At 39.1% G+C, this 24162-nt stretch overlaps 3 protein-coding genes and 1 long non-coding RNA gene across 9 annotated transcripts in view; 2 read left to right on the top strand and 2 right to left on the bottom strand.

Moving 5' to 3' along the window:
* Positions 1-14200, top strand: part of rnf220b (ring finger protein 220b) — a 35524-nt gene extending 21324 nt beyond the window's left edge. Inside the window, exons 3-16 of one of the 4 annotated variants that reach the window (XM_008407975.2) lie at positions 2135-2261; positions 3215-3257; positions 3883-3975; positions 5148-5190; positions 5492-5581; positions 9350-9393; positions 9686-9767; positions 10078-10177; positions 11426-11485; positions 11628-11683; positions 11820-11904; positions 12632-12740; positions 13414-13488; positions 13566-14200. In XM_008407975.2, the coding sequence (XP_008406197.1) occupies positions 2135-2261; positions 3215-3257; positions 3883-3975; positions 5148-5190; positions 5492-5581; positions 9350-9393; positions 9686-9767; positions 10078-10177; positions 11426-11485; positions 11628-11683; positions 11820-11904; positions 12632-12740; positions 13414-13488; positions 13566-13637 (1079 nt within the window). In that variant the 3' untranslated portion in view covers positions 13638-14200. Of the gene's footprint in view, positions 1-2134; positions 2262-3214; positions 3258-3882; positions 3976-5147; positions 5191-5491; positions 5582-9349; positions 9394-9685; positions 9768-10077; positions 10178-11425; positions 11486-11624; positions 11684-11819; positions 11905-12631; positions 12741-13413; positions 13489-13565 lie in introns of all 4 variants that reach the window. The other 3 variants (XM_008407973.2, XM_008407974.2, XM_008407976.2) reach the window with 3 other exon arrangements.
* A 1429-nt stretch (positions 14201-15629) lies between these two features.
* guk1b (guanylate kinase 1b) lies at positions 15630-23118 on the top strand. Of its 3 annotated transcripts, XM_008407979.2 has the most exons (9): positions 15630-15736; positions 17146-17262; positions 17430-17471; positions 19637-19747; positions 20647-20743; positions 21830-21968; positions 22073-22157; positions 22235-22320; positions 22405-23118. In XM_008407979.2, exons 2-9 carry the CDS (start codon positions 17151-17153, stop codon positions 22432-22434), a joined length of 702 nt encoding a protein of 233 aa, XP_008406201.1. In that variant the 5' UTR covers positions 15630-15736; positions 17146-17150; the 3' UTR covers positions 22435-23118. The 3 variants fall into 3 exon arrangements, with proteins under 3 accessions (XP_008406201.1, XP_008406202.1, XP_008406203.1); XM_008407980.2 differs by lacking the exon at positions 19637-19747; XM_008407981.2 differs by lacking the exon at positions 15630-15736 and having other exon boundaries at positions 17218-17262; positions 17430-17502.
* LOC108166251 (uncharacterized) lies at positions 23119-24063 on the bottom strand. The gene is made up of 2 exons (XR_001776552.1): positions 23894-24063; positions 23119-23798 (listed from the first exon to the last, which is right to left on the bottom strand). It is a non-coding gene; the product is annotated as an uncharacterized LOC108166251 (long non-coding RNA).
* Positions 24064-24107: 44 nt separating this feature from the next.
* LOC103464178 (striated muscle preferentially expressed protein kinase-like) overlaps positions 24108-24162 on the bottom strand; it is a gene marked incomplete at its 5' end in the record, with an annotated part of 5082 nt that continues 5027 nt past the window's right edge. The window contains one exon of the mRNA XM_017304276.1: positions 24108-24160. Coding sequence (XP_017159765.1) covers positions 24108-24160 — 53 coding nt within the window. The remainder of the gene's footprint in view (positions 24161-24162) is intronic.

Here is a 24162-nt window from a genome sequence, read left to right as displayed (position 1 = left end):
ATGTCAGTCTTTACAACCGATAGTCTGGAGTTTCGCTGGTCTGTTTGAGGTGGAGGCAGGTTAAACTGTTTTTATATTTTCTTCCGGTGTTTGGATGCTAAGTTATTTCACTGATCTGAATCAAGGAGTTCAACTTTGATTGCCTAAATAAATCTGTCACTTTTTCATAACTTGTGAAGATAGGAAATTAGGTGCATCATGCCTACTGGCTCTCTCCTGATGATTGATGGCTTTCAGGAGTAAATCACCTCATCTACTAGGTAAAATCTTGATATAGTAGAGCTCTTGAGGCTCCTGGCTGCCTGCTTATGGCAGTAATCCATCAGTAGGGCCCAATGGGCCGAGCGGCCCTCCTGGGTAATGTTCCTACTGACAGCCTATAATGTCAACATGCTGACAGCAGGGGGCCGCGGCAGTGTGTTTGTGTCTGTTCAGCTTGATTTTACCTTCATTTAAACTGACTAAAGGTCTGCTAAGCACACTCTGCTCTGGCTTCAGCTACCAAAGGTGTTAACTGAGCAAATAACAGTAGACGCTAAAGAAATTTAGTGAAATGTACATCCATATTGGTTAAATATTTCTTCCTCATTTACAGAGGCTTGTAAACATATTGATACTCCTTGAACTTTTTCATGCTTTGTCACGTTGCAAGTACAACTTTCATTGCTGGGATGGTTTTGCACTGAATTTTATTTAGAGGAATCAGAGTAAAGGGTCTGAGTTTAAAGATCCACAGCGCACTTTTGGAGTTTTTTAAATTTTTATGCAAGAATTAACATCAGATTATTTTCCTTTTACTTATCAATTATGTAACCATTTGTGTTGATCACATGAAATCCTAATAAAAATCAGCAGATGTTTCTGGTTGCACGATGACGCAATGCATAATCATAATACTAATTTTTGCATTTTCTTTACATTAAAAGTTGTGGTGGTTAAATGCGAAAAGCTCTGCAGGCATTAATACTTTCAAAAGGAGCTACATCCTGCAAGAATAATTTCTTTGACTCTGTTTTCATCCATCCATCCATTTTCTATACACCCTTGTCCCTTAGTGGGGTCGGGAGGGTTGCTGATGACTCTGTTTTCAGATTAAGATATTCAATTTGTAATTTTTATTTATTTTGGTTTTTGAAGCGGTTAAAAATAAACTGAGTAAAATCTTCATCCCATGTTTTCCATTTGTTTGAATATGAAATTACCAAAACTCTAATATGATGAGAAACTAGAAAACATCCAGTTCATCCATCCATTTTCTTGACACCCTTGTCCCTCAGTGGGGTTTTAGAGGGTTGCTGGTGCCCATCTCCAGCTAACGTTCCGGGCGAGAGGCAGGGTCACCCTGGACAGGCCGCCAGTCTGTTGCAGGGCAACACAGAAACACAGGACAAACAACCATGCACACACACTCACACCTAGGGACAATTTAGACAGACAAATTAACCTAACAGTCGTGTTTTTGGACTGTGGGAGGAAACCGGAGTACCTGGAGAAAACCCACGCATGCACAAGGAGAACATGCAAACTCCATGCAGAAAGACCCCAGGCCGGGAATCAAACCCAGAATCTTCTTGCTGCAAGGCAACAGCTGTACCAACTGCTCCACTGTGCAGCCCAACATCCAATTCGATTTCATTAAATTAAATATTTTTACACTAAACTTTGCCAATAAATGTATATATAAAACCACTGATATTTTTTGAAACAATATTTTTCACTTAAATTTCAGATAAATGTTGCAGTGGACATAATCCATTTTTTAACGAAAACCATAATTGAAACACATTTGATTGAGCATTGGTTTAAAATGTAGGCCAATTTTAAACCATTTTGTATTGTCTTTCTAAATCACACTATCAAGATCTTATGAAACAAAAACAAATGTTCAAACATTAAATATTTCATAAATACGTCATGATTTCTAGAACATCTTACTTATTCAAAGTTTCATAATAAAAGACAAGGAAATCCTGAACAATTGTAATCACAAAACAAAAACATTTCCACTAATGTCACTCCACAGCCATTTTTTTATCATGTAAACTCAATAAGTGGAAGGAAAATTAAGAAATAGTTTTGCAATACTAAATCGTTTATTCCTGAAGGTAAACGTCTCTGCTTTGTCTTCCCTCAGGTAAGTTGAAGGGTCTGTACGACACCCAGGCCCCGGTGTGTCCAATCTGCCAGGCCGTGCTGCGACCAGGAGAGCTGCAGGATCACATGGAGCAGGAGTTATCCAAACTCGCCCAGCTACAGATCAGGTACTTTTATTTTAATTAAACTACAAACAAACTGTAACGCAGTCTTATAATAAACTTAAAGTCATTATTTTCTTGAATACTAAAATGAAAGACTTTGTCATCTGACCTTCCTGCGGATCACATCTGTACCTCCTCCTCCTGACTCTTCTACTTTTCCCTCCAAGCTTTCACTTTGTCTATTTATCAGTTTATGGTTTTTCTGTCTGTTTTGCATCACTGTGTCTCCGCTCTGTTCGGCTCCCATGAGATAACTCATGTTGACACGTTTTGTATCTAGAGGCCTCTCCTCCTTTATTCTGCCCCGCTGGTATCTCTCATCTTCTTTGTCACCTGTGTGTAGTGTTTACAAGCCGCCTCATTGTTCCTCACATATTTCATATCACAGCCCCCCTGGGCCTCTGGGCGACAACTCGTACAACGGGCTATAATGATAATGTCCTTCTAATGGCTGATTTGAGCCTATACACACTCAGTAACACACACACACGCATACACACGCACAGAGGCTCTTGCTGTGTAAAATTCAAATTTAGACGCATGCATTACCTGCTGCTTAAACCAGAAGAATGATTCCTCCAATAAAGACATTACGCTCCAAATCTGCTTAACGACCGCTCCATGGACAGTAATGGTTTCAAATTGAACTTTGCCCACAGGGACACTCCGGATCTCTGCATGTGTGCATATGTGTGTGTGTGTGAGACAGAAAAAGAGCAACAGTGTATGAGAGTAGGGCATACAGTATCTGTGTTGGTAGACGTGAAGTGTGAAGGATTGAAATGAGTTCTTACACAGACCTGAACACAAATGTATATGCACGAGTTTGTAAAAGTACTGGTGATAAAATAGTCCCTGTGGTCTTTGTGTACTTTATTAGAAGCTGTGCACATAACAGACGTCTTTCTATTTGTGTGGCAAAATAAAAGCTTTTATTTTTTTTGTGTCTCCTTTAGCCCCGCTGCACTGCAGCACGACCAACTCATAAGAACATCGAAGGTCAGTAGATATGTGATCCCTTCATTAAACCTAACCAACTCGTCACACTGTTGTGTATTTGTCTCAATGCGGCACGAAGATATGCAGCTTTAACTTAATAGTACTCCAACTTCCAGCTGCCATTGTATTTTGACCCCAGCTAAACCATCTTACCACAGATGTGTTTTTGATGTGTTGAAAAATTCTGCGGCACGAGCGTCGCAACTCAGAGATGCAATATTTACCACAAATGTTCTGCAGCGTCACTAAAATGTTGCACAGATATTCTTAAAGCTTTGCATGTCAAATTCTGAAAATGACTGGCTTGACAAGACATTGCATTTGGTTTCAGATTTCAGATAAACATTATTTGACCACCTGGGGCATTGACTGAGGATAGAGAATTAAACTTTCAGCCCCAGCTGGTCAGGCGATCAGTATGGGGGAAAAAAAAAAAAAGACGTGTCATAAACGACATAAAATGTACTCATGTGATGTGTAACAAATTCAGCTTAATTTCTTCACCTTAGTATTAACACAAAGGCATGTTTTGAAATATGCTATTATAAGCGTGACAGCAGCTTGTTGCAAAAGTTCTCTCTCATTCCGCTTGAAGCTTTATTTCATTTCTTCTCTCATATTTCAGTCTCTGACACTTTCTCTGCACATCAAGCGTGAAGGAGGCTCTCCCACTTCACCGTCTCGGCCATCTSAGGAACCGCACTCAGACCGATACCAGGTACCATTTGGAAAAGTAACGCAATGCATGTCAAGTGGTTAGGATTTGTTTTATTTATTGGCTTCCTGTAGATGTGAAAATATTTTCAGGACCATTTTCTCTGACGATGGAAATTTGTTGTATATTTTATTATTTAGTTCTTTCCCGAAATTTTCAGTCATTTGCCACAGCTTTATTTTATTTTTAACTTTTTTTCCATTATTCTTTGTTTGCCTGTTGAATTGTACAGAGTAAGGGTCAAATTAAATGTTTAAATTGTTTTAAAGTTAAATAGAGTTTTGCGCTTCACACAAGCATTTTGGCACTGCTGAGAACTTCTGTACATTTCTGACTCATTTTAATTTAAGAACTCCCTGCAGAGCAATTTCTACAATCCAAAACTGTTCACACTGTGGATAAATGACATTTGCAAAGTCTCAAAGCAATTAAAAATACTTTCAGATGATACCAACATATTTTGCTTTGGAGAGACTTTATAGCTGCTTTTAGAAAATGACATCATAAATTAATCAATTGAAACAGTGGTTTGACTTGAATTGTCAATAAACGTAAGTAAAATAAATAAATATGGAAAACAAAAAATAATAGATCAAATAAATTTTCAACTATAAAATGTCCTGGAAGCCTCACATTAGAGACATGAACCAAAAATGTATTGAAATTTTGACTTTTCCCCACTAACCTGAATATTTAGGTTTTATCTTTGATTACTGTTCCCATTTTATTTTCTTCTTATATATATATATGTTTTTTTTATTTCTCTGCTGTTAAATGTTCAAAAAGATTAAGATTTTATCATCATCAACAGCTGAGCTCTTACTTACTTTCTCAGCCTGGTGCTTTAAAAATGCTTTGGAAAATTAATCAAACAAAACAATCTCTTCATGATGCGACTCACACTTTAAGATATAGGAGCAATTAAATGACTGTGATTAAAATACAACATTTCAAATAAATGTACCAGGATGATAGTGACTCAATTCATATCAATATTTGCAAAGCTAATATTTGATCAACCCTATCTTTAGAGTTCTATGTGCAAATCTTTCTATGTTTTTAATATTCTGCAAACACTAAACTCTACATTCTCATATTTATTGCAAATAAATAAATAAAATAAAGTTGTTAAAGTTGTTGTGATGACCTTAATCACTTTATCTTGTTTGCTGCAGACGTTTCTCAGAGTGCGAGCCAACAGACACACAAGACTAAATGGTAAGTTGATGCAAAGTGGTCTAAATGTTGCTTCTCTGCTCTGCAGGGTCACTTTGTGTCCAACATAGTCCAGTGTTTAAAGTCTGCCGCATTAAGTAGCTTCTAATTTAAAGACTTAAGTAATCAGAGTTGCCTTTATTCACACACGGTCGCTCAGTCATGTGTTAGTTTTTTAAAGCCCTCCCTCACTCCCCGTGCAGATATCTCCCCTTTTTTCCCACACAATCTCCGCTGGCCTAGCGCCCACACGAGCAGAGGAGCTATTAACCTTTCCAACTTTGACCTCTTGATATGTTAACAGTCGACGACCTCTGCTGGTGCAGGTGCTACGTCAAATCCGCCCCACTGCGCCCACACAGCGCAGGAGCCCACCTAGACTGCACACAAGCTGGTAAGAAACACAGAGAAGCACTTTTTCTTTCTCCCTCCCCGACCCTCGCGTCTGCATGTGGAGTCCTGGATGTGACATGAAGTATGTTTTTGCACAGGCCGAATACCGTGTTCCATCAAATTATGTTGCTAAATGTTTCCAAAGATGACTGGCTGGTAAATATGGACAGATTGGATAATGATTTTAGCTAGTAAGAATTTTAAGAGAAAACAATATTGGACGATATTCTTCAACCTGATTTAATGTGTAAATATTTAAAATATTTTCCCCGTGAAATCATAGATCAATTGTTGTTCATATAAGTTTAGTGACCACTCAGTTTACCTATATCTCCTGTAAAAGATCCACACAAAGTCGGCATGTTTTTTTTTATTTTTTTATTTTCTGTATAATTTTACTTTAATTTTAAATACCAGAACAACTTTTCTAGCACCCTTAGTATTAGGTTTACAGCTGATCAGCTTACAAAATTTAATGGAGCCTTTATAAACACACAGCGATCAAAGGTAACTTTTTTAAAGAGTGAACTCTACCTGAGATATAAAACCAGGGCTTTATTGCTCAGTAATAATCAACGACGGGATCCCAGATCATTAAAAACACCTTCAGCTGATGTTAAGTGTCCCCTGAAATGACAGCGGCTTTTATGGACTTGCAGCTGTAAATGTCATGAATAAAGAGCTGCTGCATTAATCTCTGCTGCGATGATCTACAGACTGAAGCTGGGGGAGGATAAGTAGCTGCTGGTGGGATTTTTCTTGCTTGTGATCCTTATACAACTCTTACAAATGGTTGGTTTTGCTCAGGGATGCTTTAAAAATGAATCTGAAACGATGCTTCCGTTCTCTCACAGTCAGTTTTGGAGATTTTGTTTTTCCTCCCTCACCATTCTCTTACTGTGCGCAAAAGAAATATCAGCTTACTTTTTATTTTAATTATTTATTTATTTATTTATTTTACAGTTAAAGTTGTTTAAAGCTTTTTAATGGTTGCTTTGACTGTTGATTAAGCCAATTCCTAATTTATGCAGATCAACACACATCTTTCTGACTTTGCATTTAAAAAAGTGGCCTGCTTGCAAAATTAAATTATCAGCACGTAGTCACATCAGTAGTGACTAATAATAAAGTGATTTCGGTGCTATCAAGTGATGCTGTGATCAACTGAAGCTGAGTCCTGGAGGTTTCATCTCCCTCATCACGGAGGAATGGGACACTCTTCAAGAAGCTCAGAAAACTGATGATTTCTGCTAAGTAAACATACCCAACTTAAATGCCTGTGGTTTGTGTGTGTCAGCATGGGTGCCATTTTATGTCATAAAATGAGGGAGAAACTTGTGAGAAAAATAAAGCTAACCCTCTCCCAGCACCACCCATAAGACCACATAAGACTAAATACTCAGGGAGGTCCTGAATTTGATCGCCTGATGAAAACAACAAGCTGAGTCCATTTCAAGGATTTATAAGCAGAACACAGTCACTTGGATTCTGTTTTTATATATTCCAGCAACAGGAAACGTTCCAAAGTTTTAATAATTGAAAAGCAGAGGCAGAATCTGATGCTTTTGTCCCCCTTCAGTGGCTCTCAGACTGGACAGATCCCACTGAGATGAAGTGGCTTCTACCTCTAAATCAGACTGTGGTGTAAGAGCTGGACTGAAGAAGGTGAAGTGGGAACACAATTGATTAACTATTCCTAACATCCATTTTTAATTTGCAAGTTTAAAATCAAAATGAGAATTAATGGAGAATATAAATTTGTCGGACTACAGGAAGGAGTCAAAGTCTTTGAGTCAAACATGTTTGCATCTCTGCCTTTACAAATAGGGGAGCAGTCCTGATTTTATGGCTACTGAGGGGGTCATCTGAACAGATGTCAGTAATTTTATGCTTCTACAGAGGAAGAACAGTGATATATTCATACTTTAAAAGAAACACACGTGTTGAAGCGTGTTGAAATACAGTATATTTAGATTTTCAAAGATTTAAACAATCTTTACATACAGTATTTTATGATAATGTATGTAATCAAAATGTCATATTTTATATTCTAATCTTCCAATTTAAAAATATTCATGACTATTACAAAAAACAATCTAGTTTTTCCCTTGCTGTCTTTCAAACAGAGAATTACTTCACTAATAGAGAAATTAAAACTTTATTTATTTATTTTTGCTCATTGTGCAAAACTGAAAATCACACAAAAAAGCACCATCATTTACAAATAAAACTAAACTTCTAGTGGTTGTTTTGATGGTTAAATCTTTCAAATTGATAAATATTTTATATTTGCTATTTTCCATATTAATTAAAATACATTATCAGCCGCACTACACATATCTAAACACTAAAACTAGACATTAGAGTGCTTCCAGTGCCATCAAAATGTGTTTAAATATTTACATTAGCAAGTGTGCTCCTGAAACACTCAATAAGGTCATTTCAATTAGACCTCATTCAACTCCACAGAAACAACTGGGACGCCCTCACACTGAGAAACATGAGGTTAAGTGCCAGAAACGAGCGGAAAGGTTCTGAAATTGGATTCAGTGACAGAGTAACCTCCATAAATGTTTTGGTAAAATATCGCTTTTGTTTGTGGAATCCTTTATAAGCAGACATCGTCTCAGGCCTGATGCAGAGATGAGGCCAGGCGCAGCTTTGTGACTCTTAACTCACAACATACTTGTTATTATCGTCCATGGAGGAGACGCTCCGGCTCCCGGCCGACTCCTCACACCACTGCTGTCGAGGTCTGTTAGCCTTTACTGGACTTCATAACCGGACGGCATAATGAGCTCCTAAACACACGTCAGAGAGGCGAGAAGGAGGGAGCAGAGAGGAGGTGCTCCTCCGCTGATTAATCAGCCTCACTCTCTCTTTGTTTGATGAGCTCTTCCTCATCTATGACCATCTCTTTAACCCTCATTATGTGCGCTGGGATGGCGGCTCTCGGGTCACGGCCGTGCCCCGGATCCCCGTCCTACTGGGGCCCCGGTGTCATCCAGCTCGCATTAGAGGGCTCTTAAACTTAATGTCCCCTCATGCGATGGGGAGCGCGTGAGGGAGAGGAGGTGCTGTTGGTGTTCTGCTGTGTTAACTTTAATATTTTCAGCGGGGACAGTGTCCGCTGGAATGACAGAAAAGGGCCCTGATGTCACAGCTGAATACATTATGCAGCTCGCCTGATTCACTGTCATCAAGGAAAAGTCATTTTTAAATATTTTGAAAGTTGTGTCCTGCATCTTTCCTCAAACAGGTCAAATGAAAGTTGAAACCCCATCATATTCCACGTGTGTTAAATGTTATTAATGCCATTACTGTGGCAGTGGGCGATCACGTTACTGTCAACCTTCAAATGTGGGAAAGAAATATGCCTTTTCCTAAAAAAGGTTTTTTGGGAGTGTTTTGATAAAAAAAAAATCAATAGATTACTGTTGCATCTATTTTCTGGTCAGAGTCATTCTAGATGACAAATTAATAAATAAACTTAAGATCTTTTGTGAAAATTTAGAAGAAGCATCTCAGTAAAAATTAAAGTTTAATAGTATTGGCAACCTTGATGAAAAGCTTTAAAAAAATCTGTACTTTAATGCAACAACATAATTTTACACTCTGAAATCTTAAAAAAAAAAAATTGTCTTTAACATTACTCAAAAAAATAATGACAAAGTTACTGGTAATATTGTGATTTAAAAATGTAGTATGTTGGTGAGGAGTTTATTTCTAAACTCATCACAATCTCCTTGTTTCTTCTGTCTGTTTCCAGTCAGGATTGGGAAGCTGAAGAGGAGAAAACCAGAGGAAGGACAGGTAATTTCTTTTCAACTCGGCATAAAACACATTTTTCTCTAATCTGAGAATAGTACATCCATGGTGTAGCCTGGTGATCTCAGGTTGAGAGAATGTCAGGGGTCCGAATGCAGAGACACCGTTGAGTCGGTTTGTTCACATGGCATTGGGATCGCTGTCAGTCCGCTGTGTATCCATGTGAAAACACCGCCAGCTGTAAAAGCACAGATGCCGATACGTAGCTGCTGGCGGTGGGGAGACATACGGGCGTACTCATGCAGATGATGAAGCCTGGTGCTTGTGCTTGCTGCAGGAGGCTTCGTCGGACCTGCTGCCGGTGGAGGACGAGTGGAACGAGAGGAGAAGGACGCAGATGACAGCGATAGGGTTTAAAGGTATGCAAGGATCTGTGTTTGCACAGATGTGTGTGTGCGTGTGCTTGTGGGATCTTATTCAGTGGAGAGTGAATGATGTGACTGAGTCACAGTGGAAGAACCACTGAACTTTTCAGTCCAGATTACGGTGGGGAAACGTTCCCTGGAGGCTCGCTTAAAAGTAACAGTTTCTTTTAGCAGGGAGGAAAGCTGAGAGGTCACGGCTCGCTGCGAGACATGACCTTTCCTCTTTAACTGTGAAAAAAGAAACATATCTCCTCGCACGGCAGAGAAACAGCCTTGTTTTGGTGAATATTGGCAATACTTTCAGCAGGTGTGACACTGGTGAGCACGACTTCCAGGGATTGTCGGGACAGCGACGCAGACCTGGACGTTGACGGAGACGATACACTAGAGTACGGCAGAGCGCAGTATCCTTTTACCCTGAATGCAAATATATTAAAAACATTCGATTACATGTCTGAGTAGGCAGTGAACTGAAGAAGAAAAAGACTGCTGTGAAGTCCAAAACTTGATGGCATCAGCTGGGTCTCATTAGATTTTTTTTCCCCTGCTATAAACAGAAGCAAACTACTGCACTCCTTTAACTTGGGTACGTTAACCAGCATAGATCTGCTGCGACACAGTGACATTACAGATTACATTTCTGAAACCCGTGAACATACTCAATGCACAACCACACATGAACATCCTTGTACTCGTGCTGTTTTTATTTATTTTTTAGAATTCCTTTCTTGCATGTTGCAGCTAGAGGATTTGCAAAAACGCACGCAATAACCCCTTTTTCTATGTGCTGATTTTGCGGTCAACTTCTGGCTTCTGCCAGCCGGTGCTGGACAGATGTGAGAACATTTGGAAAGTAAACAGACGGAGTGACTGTTGGATGTCTGTGTCTCAACGTTTGGATGCATGATGCTCGTTCATAAACTGTGCAAATGATGTTTTCTTTCTATTTTGTTTCCGTTTTAAAAAAAATCATTTTTAAACAATTTTAACCACCAAGAGAATATGCCTCACATAAATTATAAAAAATGAAAAAGAAAAAGTGTGATTTAAGAAATCTTTGAAAAAAAAGAAAATTACATAACCACAGATAAACAGAAGCTCACTGCCTTTAACCAGAATCCCCAGCCACATCTATAGTGAGAAATATGATGAAGAAAAAACCCCACAAAGATCTGCAGAACCAGATACAGGGTTCTTTAAATTAATCCTAACATAAAATGATGAACAAATACAACTTATTAACACATAAAAGACAATCATTTAGTCATCAAGAAGTTAAATCTCCTACATTTTTTTAAATTTACTGACTTAAATAATTTTGTGAAAAAAATATACACATACCTAAATGTGCTATTAAACTACCATAAATCAACATTGTGTAGAGAGGGTTCTTTTTATGTATTTATTTTTTCTTTACATAGGTGTTTTAATGCAGCATTAAAAATAGAATCCCCTTCTCTGGCATTTATTTATTTATTTATTTAAATAACCATTAAATCAAAAATAAAATAAAAATCATTATTAAAATTTTTTACAAAGTGCCTAAGGGCTAAAGTCTTAAGTCCGGGGAATTAATCCTTGATGACAGTATTTGTATTTGTTCTCTAAATATGCTGCCCGTAGTTGTGTGGTTTTCCTGACTGCGGCTGCAGATACAGTGAGACGGATGTAATCCCCTGCTCAGCAGAAAGCTCCAAAGAGTCGGCGGCAAAGTATGTAACTTTCTTGATGATGTCCAGTTCACATTAAACAGATAAAAAATAAAATCAAATCTATCTATGCTCCCTAATCATTGCGATTTTATTTGCAAAGCTGCTTGACTTTCTAACACGTGCTCTGGTTGTGTCTCAGCAGCAGCATGCTGCCTGATTCCAGACTGAAGCTCGACTTTCCCAAATGGTCAAACGATGGTGAGTTTCACCGACTGGAAATAATGTACTAGATTTTTTTTTTTTTTTTACGAAGATTTTCTTCTGAATTGTTGGGTCATGTGTTTTAAATGTTTCAAAGTGTTAAATCATTTATCTGTTTATTTTTTTCTCTCAGGGAGTCCCTCCACAAGCAGTGGAGAGAAGCAGGACACTACCGTAGCCGGTCTTCCCAGAACCTGCAGGAACGCAGAGATAGAGCCGTAAGTCGGGCTTTTCGGCATGTCATCAACTTTCACCTCGGATATTTAAAACTTGCTGCTCTTTAGTTGTGCAGCACTCAGGAAGCTGCTTGATTTATGTCGAAGTGATGATAGAGCAACACAAGCTTAGCGCTCACCAGGGAGCTGATGGTGGTGCTGTCCCATTTCCCAGCATGCACAGGGTGAACAGACAGAGTGTAACATTTTCGGGTGTGAAGGAGCCAATTAGAGCTGAGCAGGTGTGACCATGGCTTTCTGCAAACCATATTTTGGAAGCTCGGTTCTCAATCAGATCTGACTTGCCTGCCCCCCCAGCATGATATACAACACTGTATCAATGTGATGATCTCATCCATCAAGGTCCTAGCAGACCATGCAAGCATGTACACATGTTTCATCACACTTAATGCATTGTGTCCCGCCTGTACAGTCTGTTTGCACATACAGTCTATCCTGTAATTGTGTGTCTGTTTGTGTGAGGACAACCCCTCCCCTCCGCAGGCCCTGTCTCCTTCCTATGATAAATGAGACAGCCAATGCCAGCAATGTGATTGCTGCTAAATTTCATGCTCAGTGTCCATGTTGGCCAGCGAATAATTTAATCTGTCTTCAATTTTATAAATGACTCTCCAGTGTCAGCGTAACTTGCGCACCTTTCGCTCTGCCATGCTGTTACTGAGCGCGCTCAGCTCTGAGTGTGTGTGCGTGTGTGTGTGTGTGCCTCCAGGCTTTCAGAGGACTCCACGCCGACAACCCTGGACGCGCTTAAAGCTCGGATCCGAGATTTGGAGAAACAGCTGTCTAAAGGAGACAGATTTAAATGCCTCATCTGCATGGTGAGTATGATGGCAAATTAAACCAACAGAGCAGAAATGCAGGAAGGAAGGAGAGCGGCAGCGCCATAACTGCTGAAGTCCCTGCAGGGGCCTGTGTTTAGGGCTATAAATCTACATTATTAGTCATGGTGTTTCACTGGAATATAAATATTGCTTTTTGTTTAATCATATATTTAAGTGTCATCTACTGGTTTAGATTTATAAGCCTATGAAAAACTCTAGATATATAACAGAAATATTTAAAACTTTGAAGAGTTTGCCTTGACTGGATTACCTAACATTCCACATCACAGTTTATATGTCATTTTCATGCACTGTTTGAAAATGACAAACAGTGCAAGTATTGTTAGTAAACAAAGACTAACAATACCTGGGTTCTGAAACCACGTACCACTTAAAAATAAAAACACATCTCATTGCAGAAAAAAAAGCATATTTTGTCTAATTTTCTTTTCTTCTAGATAATAAAATAATTTCCCCTTTTCTACAAGCTTCAAAATTCTGAGCTACTTTGACCGTTTCAAAATTAAATGATGCTGGTCATAACAAAAAATGATTTGTTCCAATAAAATCTCGTCTCCCGTTTCTCCGTGGTGTTCTTTTTTCTTAATTTCTTAAGGACATCTAGTGGCAGCTTTTCAAACTACAGCTGTGTGTTTCTATTTGCCTGCAGGACACATACACAACACCGCTCACTTCCATCCAGTGCTGGCACGTCCACTGTGAGGAGTGCTGGCTGCGGACGCTGGTAAATCCTCCGACTCACACAAACAGAAAAATGAACTCTAGAGACATTTGTGGACTGAAGACTTCTTTCTGTTTCAGGGAGCAAAGAAGTTGTGTCCTCAGTGCAACACCATCACGTCGCCCGGAGACCTGAGGCGGGTCTATCTGTAGCTTGCAGGAACCGAAATGGGAAATGTTTCAGTTTCAGCCAATCAGAGGTGGTGATGTTGGGGCAGCTGGTCTGCCCCGAATGTCCGCCTTCATCTTCAAGCGCTCCTGTTTTTAAATGAACTACTAACATCCACTAATGTCCTCTGACCTGCTCCCAGGTCGACTTTTGTGCTGCAGAATGAAGCATCAGCTGAGAGCTCAGGCATTACAAATGCTTTGGGAAAAATTATTTATCTTTTTTTAAAATCTTTTGTCTGTTTAAAGGGGAAAATGTTGAACTCAAATGAACTGAAAGCACATGTACATAGTTTTGTGTATGTATGTATTGAGTGCTGTGTGTATATGATGTTGACTAGCACAACAGTCTGGTTGTATTTACTGTACAGACTAATGTCTTTGTTTAGTTTCTTTTATATTTGTTGTTTGTACTACTTTAGGTTTCAAATGTTCCCTGTAATTTCATCTCAATCAGTCACATTTTGTCTCTACCAACACTTTTCTTTCATTTACTTTATTAAATGTACTTTTTATCAACATTACTACATTAAAATGCATCAAACACTTGTTTTTGTGTTTATAAATAATTTGAAAGGCAGATATTTGTCAGCCTTCCCCTGTAAGGATAACTGGATGTGGGGCGGTTTCCCTTTAAGAAGTGAGTCGAGCAGGATTAGCCAGAGACTAATGCAGCACATATGGAGGTGAGGAACCTTAAACCTTTGCTATTTTGAGCCTTTGAGACCAACCGTGGCCTGACACCTAAACGTTTGAGCCCAGTACGTAAACAGATAAAGATTTTCACAACTCAACATTTGAAAATATACCATTAAGGAAACTTGGAATGAGAAACATCTGACTTCAGGTCTCCAAACTAAACCCATGTTACCAGCTTAAGCCTCCAAAAAGTTCTCAACGTGATTGCTACGTATAGGTGCAGCTCATGTTTCTGTTGAATTTATGAGGAAATATGTAAATCCAAGCTAAAATGTATTAGTTCCTGTCTGGATTCTGCTGATGTACACAAAACCTTTGGAAGGACAAAGGAACACAACTCAAAGCAGGTTTGGGTCAGGTGAAACAATATCCCAAGCTGGTCATCATCACAGTTCAGGTGGTAGGGTAACATTCTAGAGATGTTTTCTTTTCCACCAGTGACAAGAAATCTGGTCAGAGCAGAGAGAAAACCCGTAGGAAATGATGTGAGACTGAAGTGCAGGTTAAAATTTCAGTGGGTACTGACTGAACATGCAACCACCGCTACAATACAATGGTCTCAATACAAACACATTCATGTGTAAGAATGGCCCAGTCAAAGTACAGACCTAAATCCAACTGATAATCTGTGGCAATACTTGGGGGGGAAAAAAAATGGTGTTTCCAATCACCATCCATCAAATCTGAGTCTGAACCATCTTGCAAAGTAAAACAGGCAGGTTCAGTCTTTAGAGGTGAAAAGCTGGTAGAGCTGCAACTGCAGGGAGATTATAATAAATGTTGACTCTGGCAGGCTGAACATAAATAAATAGGCCAAAACTAGTAATTTTTCATCTGAATAACATTTCAAAAACAATTTGTCATTTTCCTTACATGTTACAATTATGCAGCATTTTGTGTTGCTCCATCAAGTAAAATCCCAAGAAAACATATTAAGGTTTGTGGTTGTAATGTGACATGTAAGAAGTTAAACAGTATAACCAGTTTAGCAAGGCATCCTGTCTGTCAGTAACACCTGTGCTTCCCTTTACCATCAGCAATCATCTGCAGTAGCAAAATCCCAAAGCACGTCTGCAAAATAACCCTTTGGTTCGAGTTTGAAGCCACAATCCAGGAAACATTTTGATGCTTCACAAGCAAAAGCACTACTGAATGAATAATCATTTGTTCCTGAAGATTAGCCTATCTTATGCGAAGAGGGCTCACATGTGATTGGTCATTGAGCTAAGTGGAGATGGTGGTAATTCAGACTGACAGCTGCTCCAGTGTGACACAAACACACACACACACTGGGATTGCACTCAGCGCATTAAGACGCCAGGCTTAAGAATCGCTTGTTGCTGAACCTCTCTGCAGAACAGACGATTCAGGCGCAGTGAGGAAAGGTAAGATGGACTTTTTTACCAAACTCCTTAAACCTAAAGTCAAACTAAAATACGGGAGTAAAGGGGCAAAAGAATATATAGTAGTGCTGCACCATATACACAATCATAGCTGCTGTAGGACATTGTCCAGTATTTATTGACTGATAAATTACAACTGTTTTGGGGGTTGACATATTTGATGCGTCACTGGAAATAACATGAGTAAATCTTCATTTTACAGTATGTTGAAAGCAACAGCTTACTGTTTAAGTTCATCACCAGCTTGTTAATTTTCTTTAATTTAGACTGTTTTTTTTTCAGTAAAAAAAACTATCGAGATAGATCTACTAAAATAACTGATACCGCAGTAGATATCACTATATTACCATCAGAAATAAACATTAAGCAGCTAAATAACAGTAACAACTAAAATAAGTTATTGCGGCCTGTTAGAGATAATAGAATATTATGTTCTTAGGCAGAGACTCCTGTGTCATTAAGTTAGTGTGTTAATTGTTTTGGTGTCCCTGGAACATCGTCCTCTCTTTGAGGCAGCAGGTAAATAGGCCACCTGTCCCAGATCTAATTAATCCTGCTGACTGACCCATCATGACTTCATTAACAGCCACTCCTGATGTTACTACCCTCAGAGGCTCTGGCTGTCTTACAGGCCAGCTATTAGGACATAGAGTAATTGTTTAATTAAAGAGAAATTTCTTCTCGCCGAGCAGTTTGCTAGCAGGGATTGAAATCGGGATATTATCAGAGCAGCAGCTTGTTTTTAACCCTCTGTGTGAAATGCTCCACCTGACAGTCCAGTGGATCAAAGGATTAACCTCAGTGCACTTTAGGACGGCTAACAGGAATAGCTGCTGAGCTTCAACGCCGAGGAGAAATCGCTTACACAACTCAAAATCATGGCTATTATCCATCCATCCATTTTCTTTACACCCTTGTCCCTTAGTGGGGTCGGGAGGGTTGCTGGTGCTTATCTCCAGCTAACGTTCCGGACAAGAGGCAGGGTACACCCTGAACAGGTCACCAGTCTGTCACAGGGAAACACAGAGACACACAGGACAAACAACCATGCACACACACTCTCACACCTAGGGACAATTTAGACAGACAAATTAACCTAACAGTCATGTTTTTGGACTGTGGGAGGAAACCGGAGTACCTGGAGAAAACCCACGCATGCACAGGGAGAACATGCAAACTCCATGCAGAAAGATCGGGGCCAGGAATCGAACCCAGAACCTTCTTGCTGCCAGGCAACAGCTCTACCAACTGCGCCACTGTGCAGCCCGGCTTTCTGTTAGTGCTGTAAAAAAAAAAAAAAAAAGAAAAAAAAAATCAGAAATTTACACTACATTCCACACATTCATTTTGTTGTGGTACCGACAATACTGAGCATTCGGTGTGTGTTTCAGGAACAATGTCAGGACCGAGGCCCGTGGTGCTGAGCGGTCCCTCTGGGGCAGGGAAGAGCACCCTGCTGAAGAGGCTGATGAAGGATCACGAGGGAGTGTTTGGATTCAGCGTGTCACGTATGTCTGTGTRCCAATTAATGATTAGCTTCCATAACATGAGTCTAACCAAAGGAGGAAGCGGTGCCGACTATTTAATTMATCAGATTCTGTTATTAAGCTGAGGACTTTGCAGCATCTGGTTGATGATCTGCAAGCGCTTATTAATGATGCCATGCTTTTCTCAGACACGACAAGGAACCCTCGACCTGGGGAAGAAGATGGCAAAGGTACGGAGGCTCTGGCTGCAGGATGGCTTTTGTAGGTGACACTTTTTGTAGCGTCTGCATTAGGCATGGGCCGGTATGGGATTCCCACCATCCAATAACCTTCAGTAATAAAATAAAGTAAAAAAAAGATTTTTTTTCTTCATTAACAGTATTTAGACCAAAGTAAAAAATATAAATGTGTGACATCATAAAATGTCCTTTCATTTAAAGAAAAGAAAAAAGAGCAACTTCAATTCCCTTGAGATGATTAAACTTTTTTTTTTTTTTTTAAATCACGACAGAAATAATTTATTTTAATGTGCTGTATAAAAAGGAACAACCTCGATTCCCCTCACTGTCTGAGATCAAACCAGACTAAACTGCTCCTATTCCAGGTCAATGAGGATTACCAAAATGATTTGCTATAAATAATTACATTTTCTTGCAGTTTTGCTGAACTATCTTTAAATTCAGAAGTCATTTAGTAGAATTGGCTTTTAAACTGTATGGCTTGCTTCAAACATTTTGGGTCTCCTTCTCACCATAGTTTGGTGGGATTTTGTCCCATTCCCTCTGACAGAGCTGGTGTGTAACCGAGTCAGGTTTGCTTCGCTCACACACAACCTTTCAGCTCTTCCCACAAATTTATCAGAGCCTTGTGTTGACCACTCCAAATCAAGGACTTTGTTGTCCTTTAACCAATTTGTAACTCTGCATTATTACAGAGAAACTGTTTTTATACCTGAGATACAGAGTGGACCAATCTGTCCTACATCAGCATATCCCATAACATGAGACACTTCACATTTGGGATGATGTTCTCAGGCTTGCAACCATTAGTTTACAAGAATCACTTGAGATAAAATTTCTTTTTTCCAAGGGTGACCTGTCCAAAATGTAACAGTAGCTTCATCGGATCACAGGGTTTGTCTCCAAATATTAAGATCATTGAGTGCATTTAATAACAATGCACTCAATGCAAGAATAATGGCTTCTTCTTTGAATGAGAAGATATCTATTGAATCCCGAGATAAAAGTAAAGTCAGTGCAGTCAACCAAAATTCCTCCCTGAAAGCAAAATGAGAGAGCACCAAAACCAAACAGAAAAAAACCCCAACATATTTTAACAACCGAAAATAAGTTCTTCCCTACAAAAAGTAACTAAACACTCACCCTCCTTCTCAAATGAGTAAATACACACTCCTTTCTGATCACAAAAAGCTCCTTGCAATGGAGTAACCTGGTAGAGTCCACAGAAGATGTCCGGTGAGATCAAACCCATAAGGTTCTCACACCTAATAAATCCAGGCCTGTGTCTGAACCAGACTCCCACAGTTTAAGTACTCTGCTTTACATGCTGATTAGGTGAAGTGGGAACAGCTGCACTCACCTGCACAGCTAAGACACACGAGGGGGAGAGTGAGAAAAAAAAACACAGTGCTACATGTAACACAGCTTCAACCAGTCTCTTTAGAAGGTCTGTTGCTGTTGAGGCACATATGGATATGCTCTTTTTGCACAAAAAACAATCTTATTTGGGACACAGTTATCAACTTCTTCCTAACCCGTATGGTGGGGAACAGAACCAGGATGTTTCTACTTGTTTCTTTGAGGCACCTTTGGGCATGTGGAAACTGAACCCAGGGATAAACCAGATTATTTACTTGAAAAACATTGAAACCTTAGCTTCGTTTGTAGAATGTAATAAAAACAAGCAGAATTTGCCTGTCCTGTCAGCAATGGAAAAGCTGCTGTTATTCAGCCAGCTGACCAGCAGTGTGCAACAACATATGGGGAGGAAGGATCAGCTGTTGTGCATTTCATGAAGCAGGACAAAACTCTTAATGAAAAAGACTGTAAGCCATGGGCTCTAAAACTGAAGTGCACCTTGATGCCTGCATCCGGCCCATGCCTAGTTGGCACGTGTTTGATGTTTTAGCGTTTTAACGCTGTGTTAGCATCACCTTGCTAACACACAGTGACAACTCACGGCAGACATGGACTTGAATTTGAACCTACACGGCTGTCATAAGAGTGGATTTCCCTTCCCTGCCCTCGCTACTGCAACAGCACTACGACACTTCTTACTCCCAAGTGAACTGCACAAATAGTTTTTGTCACCTTGTGTAATCCCCTTCATATAAAGGGATAAACCTCTTTCTGTGCCTTTTTTGCTCTCTCCATAGGGCTGAACAAGCTCCCCATGCTTCTGGGGGCTACTTTACTGCCTGTAGCAGACGTCTTTTCCTCTGAAACCTCATTTTCGTGTCCAAACGAATCAGAACACAAAGATAAAGGTGATCTTTATCACTGTGATTCCTCATCACAGCTTGTTAAGATAGAGGGATGGGGGTTACTTTCATCACCGTGGCATGCTGTCATTGGATTTATAAGGGAATCGGTCATGATTATACAAACTGTAATAAAGAACGGGAATCAAGATAAGACAGTTTACACTTTGGAGTAAAAAGCTTTTGAAAATAGCCCCCTGTGATGCCTCTTCAGTGATTCCCATTACCAACATCCCATAAAACTGTTCCACCCTCCACTGTAGCGAAGTGAGCTCTAACCACTAGTGCCACTAGATCAAGGTTTTTAAATTAAAAAAATATCTTACTYATTATTTTCCTTTTCTGATTTTAAATATATGACTATTCTTGAATTCCTTAAGCTGTAATTTAGCTGACTTTGGGCTAAAAATAATCATTTTTTAAATTATTATTAATCATCCCCCAATTTTAATGATATTTACTGTTTCCAGCTCACTTGTCATTTCCCTTTGGATCGTATTCAGTTCCAAATGYATTAGTTGTCATGTGATGTGAAGATTAGTGGTAGAGGTAGAAATGTGTTTGCTCACTTCTGAAACTTTATGGTTTTAGATACCGAGAGATTTTGACGCTTGAAAGATTTAGATCAGTGGATCTGGTATGGAAAAAGGAACACCGTTATTGTTTTTTTTTATATTGATATTTGACTCAGTGAACAATGTTTAGATACAGGCTTACAGTAACAAATAAAACATTTGTAAACTTAGCCTCAATTGATTAAATTTAATTTGCACCTGATTTTGTTTTTAATTGGTTGTAATCCATGTTGCTTTGTACTATGGTTGTTGTGCATTATATGTATTATTTTCTAAAAGCAGAGTGTTTTCCGGCAGATCTAGCATTATAACCAGTGATGCGTCTTGCAGACTACCACTTCACAACGAGAGAGGCCATGCAGGAAGGCATCGACAACGGAGAGTTTATTGAGAATGCTGAGTTTTCTGGCAACATGTATGGAACAAGGTAACTTATGTCATTATGTTTACAAAGCATCTTTGGCATATTACAAACTCATATGTTTTTTATGGAGAAATGCATGTGATTGATGCATGTGTTTTTTATGTATATTTCTTGGAACTTTTATATTGAGCCTGGTTTACTTTAATACCCCTAAACTGAAGCCAGTGCAACTAATTTGCAGTGGTGGTGGCAGCATCATGCTGTGGGCAGCACTAGGGGATCTAGATGGAATCACATCCAGGGCAGTCCTGGAGGGAAAGAAAAGCATTACAATAACATTAATCGTKTTAATGATATTGTAGCATCTCAAGAACGTCTGTCAAATGATTTTAAATAATCACTTTTTTTTCTGTAAAAATCAAATAAATGTGTGACAATAATCCTGGTTAATGCACAGATATGATAAGAAAACTGTTAAGTCAGCTGCTGTCTGCTGTCCCTGTTTGACCAACACAGGTTTGATGGTTAATCAGCTAAATCTCAAAGGCTGGGATTTGACCCTCACTCATCCAGCKCCAAGTGTTCCTCAATAACACAAGGAGGGCATCAATCCAAAACAAGTTTAGATGGGATTCATTATCAAAAAAGGACTACTCCAACACTTAGACCCTTTAATGTGTGAGTAAAAATAGAACGAGAGTTAAAATMTGAGCACCTTTAATAATGACTCATTCGAGCACAGGAAACTTGTATTATAAATTTAAAGGATACTTGCCAAAGCAAAAACTCATAGATACAAGAAGAAGGGGTTATTAAAAGAAAAATGAGGGAAGATTTATTAAAAGMATGAAGCAGTTACAGGTTCACATTTCCTAAGTGACAGATGGAGCTTTAACCTATAAGTTAAAAAGAGCACCACAGCAGCTTAGCATCTTGTGAGTCACCTTTAATCTSTCCTTGTTCKGAAGATAACGTTCACTCACTGAGTCTGAGCAGCCTGGATCAATGCAGCGATCCTCTTACCCTGGTCATTGGCTTTGTAAAGAGCAAAACTGCGCAAATGCACCCAAAACCTGCTTAAACACAAGCAGAACCTCCCTGTGTGGTCTCGGTTGTTCTACATCTCTCMGCTGTCATTTTTGCTTTCAGTAAAGCTGCTGTGGAAGATGTACGAGCTAAGAATCTGATCTGCATCCTCGATGTGGATATCCAGGGGGTGAAGCGGATTAAAGAGACTGATCTGGACCCCATCTACATCTCCATCCAACCTCCATCCATGGAGATCCTGGTAATGCAATTCGTATATGCCGTATATGGATCAAAATAAATAMAGTTTTAAGTGGCTTGTGAAGGAGTTTTTAATGATAAAGGTGATGTCATGTTCTGTTTTAGGAAAAACGTCTGAGAGACAGGCAGACAGAGACGGAGGAGAGTTTAGAGAAACGTCTGGAGGCTGCACGCATCGATATGGAGCTTAGTAAGTTTCTTCSCAATTCTAATAAAACACCTTAAAGTAAAAACACAAAAGGCTAAACAAGATGAAATTATTTTTAGGTAAAGAGCCTGGAGTGTTTGACATTGTTATCATCAATGATGACTTAGAGAAGGCCTATGAGGAGCTSAAAGAAATCCTCGATGAAGTATGTAAACCCTAGAACAGTGGCTTTTTATCGGTTTGTGTTTCTTGCATAAGTTGCAGTATTTTATTATTTCTCCCCTTACAGGAAATCAAGAAGGTCCAGGAGGCCAAATGAACCAAAAACAATTACCCACTTGTTTTGCTGCTTGTGACTCTGATCAGAATAACTCTCCCAGAGAACGAACACGACMGAAAAAAAGAGCAGAAAATATGTTGTTGTTTTTTATTTYTCTTTACATTTCTCTGCACCTGTGCTGTTTCCATGCAGGTAAAGAAATGCAAAAGTTTGGGTTAAAATGTTTTCATTGCTCAGGAAGAATTTGTGTCGTAGTTAGTGAAAGATACATGTATGAATATCTTAAAACTGTATAATTTGAAACTTTTTTTCTGGCCTCTATTAAACACCTTTGGCACTTATTTGGTATAGCAAATTCAGGGTTCAGGGTATAAGTGTTCTCAGTGCGTTTTAGCCTATTTGAAGCATGAATGTTCACAATTAATTGATGGGAGATATTTTCACTGTAGTCAGTCTTTGAAATATATATCTTGCAAAAACCCAGCTAGTAAGGAATGGGATGTATGTATGGATGGATGGAGAAGTCATACTTTAATAAATTGCATAGAAACCCACTGAAAACTGTATTTATGCATATAGTACTTTTGCTCAACACTAATATTAAATAACTAAAGCCTTCCTGGACAGAGAAGACTTTGTATTTTGTAGATTTCCATTGATGTTCAATATYACATGTTTATATAGAAATGTGGATAAATAAAGAGATTGGGGACATTAASAAAGCACATCWAGTGTCATTTTTATTTTTTTTCMATTMACTTCAAGACAGGAGATCATTCACAAAACACACGCTGTTCTATTTATTCATTGCAAACTTATGAGTAATAAAGTTTGGAATACATTTCTGAAATTTTYGGTAGTTTCCTTAAAACACACAAAAAACAGATATTATATGTAAGATCAAACGTGAGTCTGTGTAACGTTTCAGCAGATGAAGGCAGTAAATCACTTTGAGAGCAACCAGAACCTGTCAACTCATGCATCAATGTGAAGTCCTAACTAATCCCTGAAATGTTTCCATCAAAACCAAATCGAAAAGATTTCACAAACTGAGACTCATTAAGACGCGTTCAAAGTCAGGATATTTCATTTTATGAAACTAACTTTGGTTTTGTTTAACAGAAGAAAAGTCACACCAGAAAAAATACAATTGCAGTGAGGTTTTTTTTTTTTTTTGTTTACAACGTTGAAGAGGTTTTGTGTTTGTTTGTTTTGTTTTACCTCACTGGAAGAACGGCCCCTGATGTTTTGTGCACACCTGATCTCGTTTCTCCTCTTTCTGCTTGAGGAAATCTCTCAGCTTGTCAGTGGAGAAGCACACTTTGGAGGGTCGGACTTTGTGCGGAGCCCGATGGGCGCGCAGCCACGGGTTCTGGAGACACTCGGCCGCCGTTGGCCTCCCCCTGCAAACATTTTTTGACCCATSAAAACTGTGTGTTCTCATCAATATTTTATATAAACAAATCCAATCTAATCACTGACACTGAGAGACACTCACCAGGATTTATTATTCAGGCTGTTCTTCATGAAGTTTAAAGCTCCTTCTGACAGACCAGGGTAACAGCGGCCAAACTGGATCTTCCCTTTCTTAATGTTTTTGTCTTGYTCCCAGCTGTGTTCGGCATAAAAGGGACTGTCGGCGCTCAGCCTTGTGGTGAAAATTTACAAGCAGATAGAATAATTAGATATTTTGGAGCAACAAATGATGCGCTCTATCTGTGAATGTCTTTAATTTTCTTAAATATTTCCTCAAACCTGAAGAGATCT

This window comes from Poecilia reticulata, linkage group LG4, assembly GCF_000633615.1.
Source record: "Poecilia reticulata strain Guanapo linkage group LG4, Guppy_female_1.0+MT, whole genome shotgun sequence".
Classification (NCBI taxonomy): Eukaryota; Metazoa; Chordata; class Actinopteri; order Cyprinodontiformes; family Poeciliidae; genus Poecilia; species Poecilia reticulata.
This window is presented reverse-complemented; position numbering and strand designations above follow the sequence as displayed.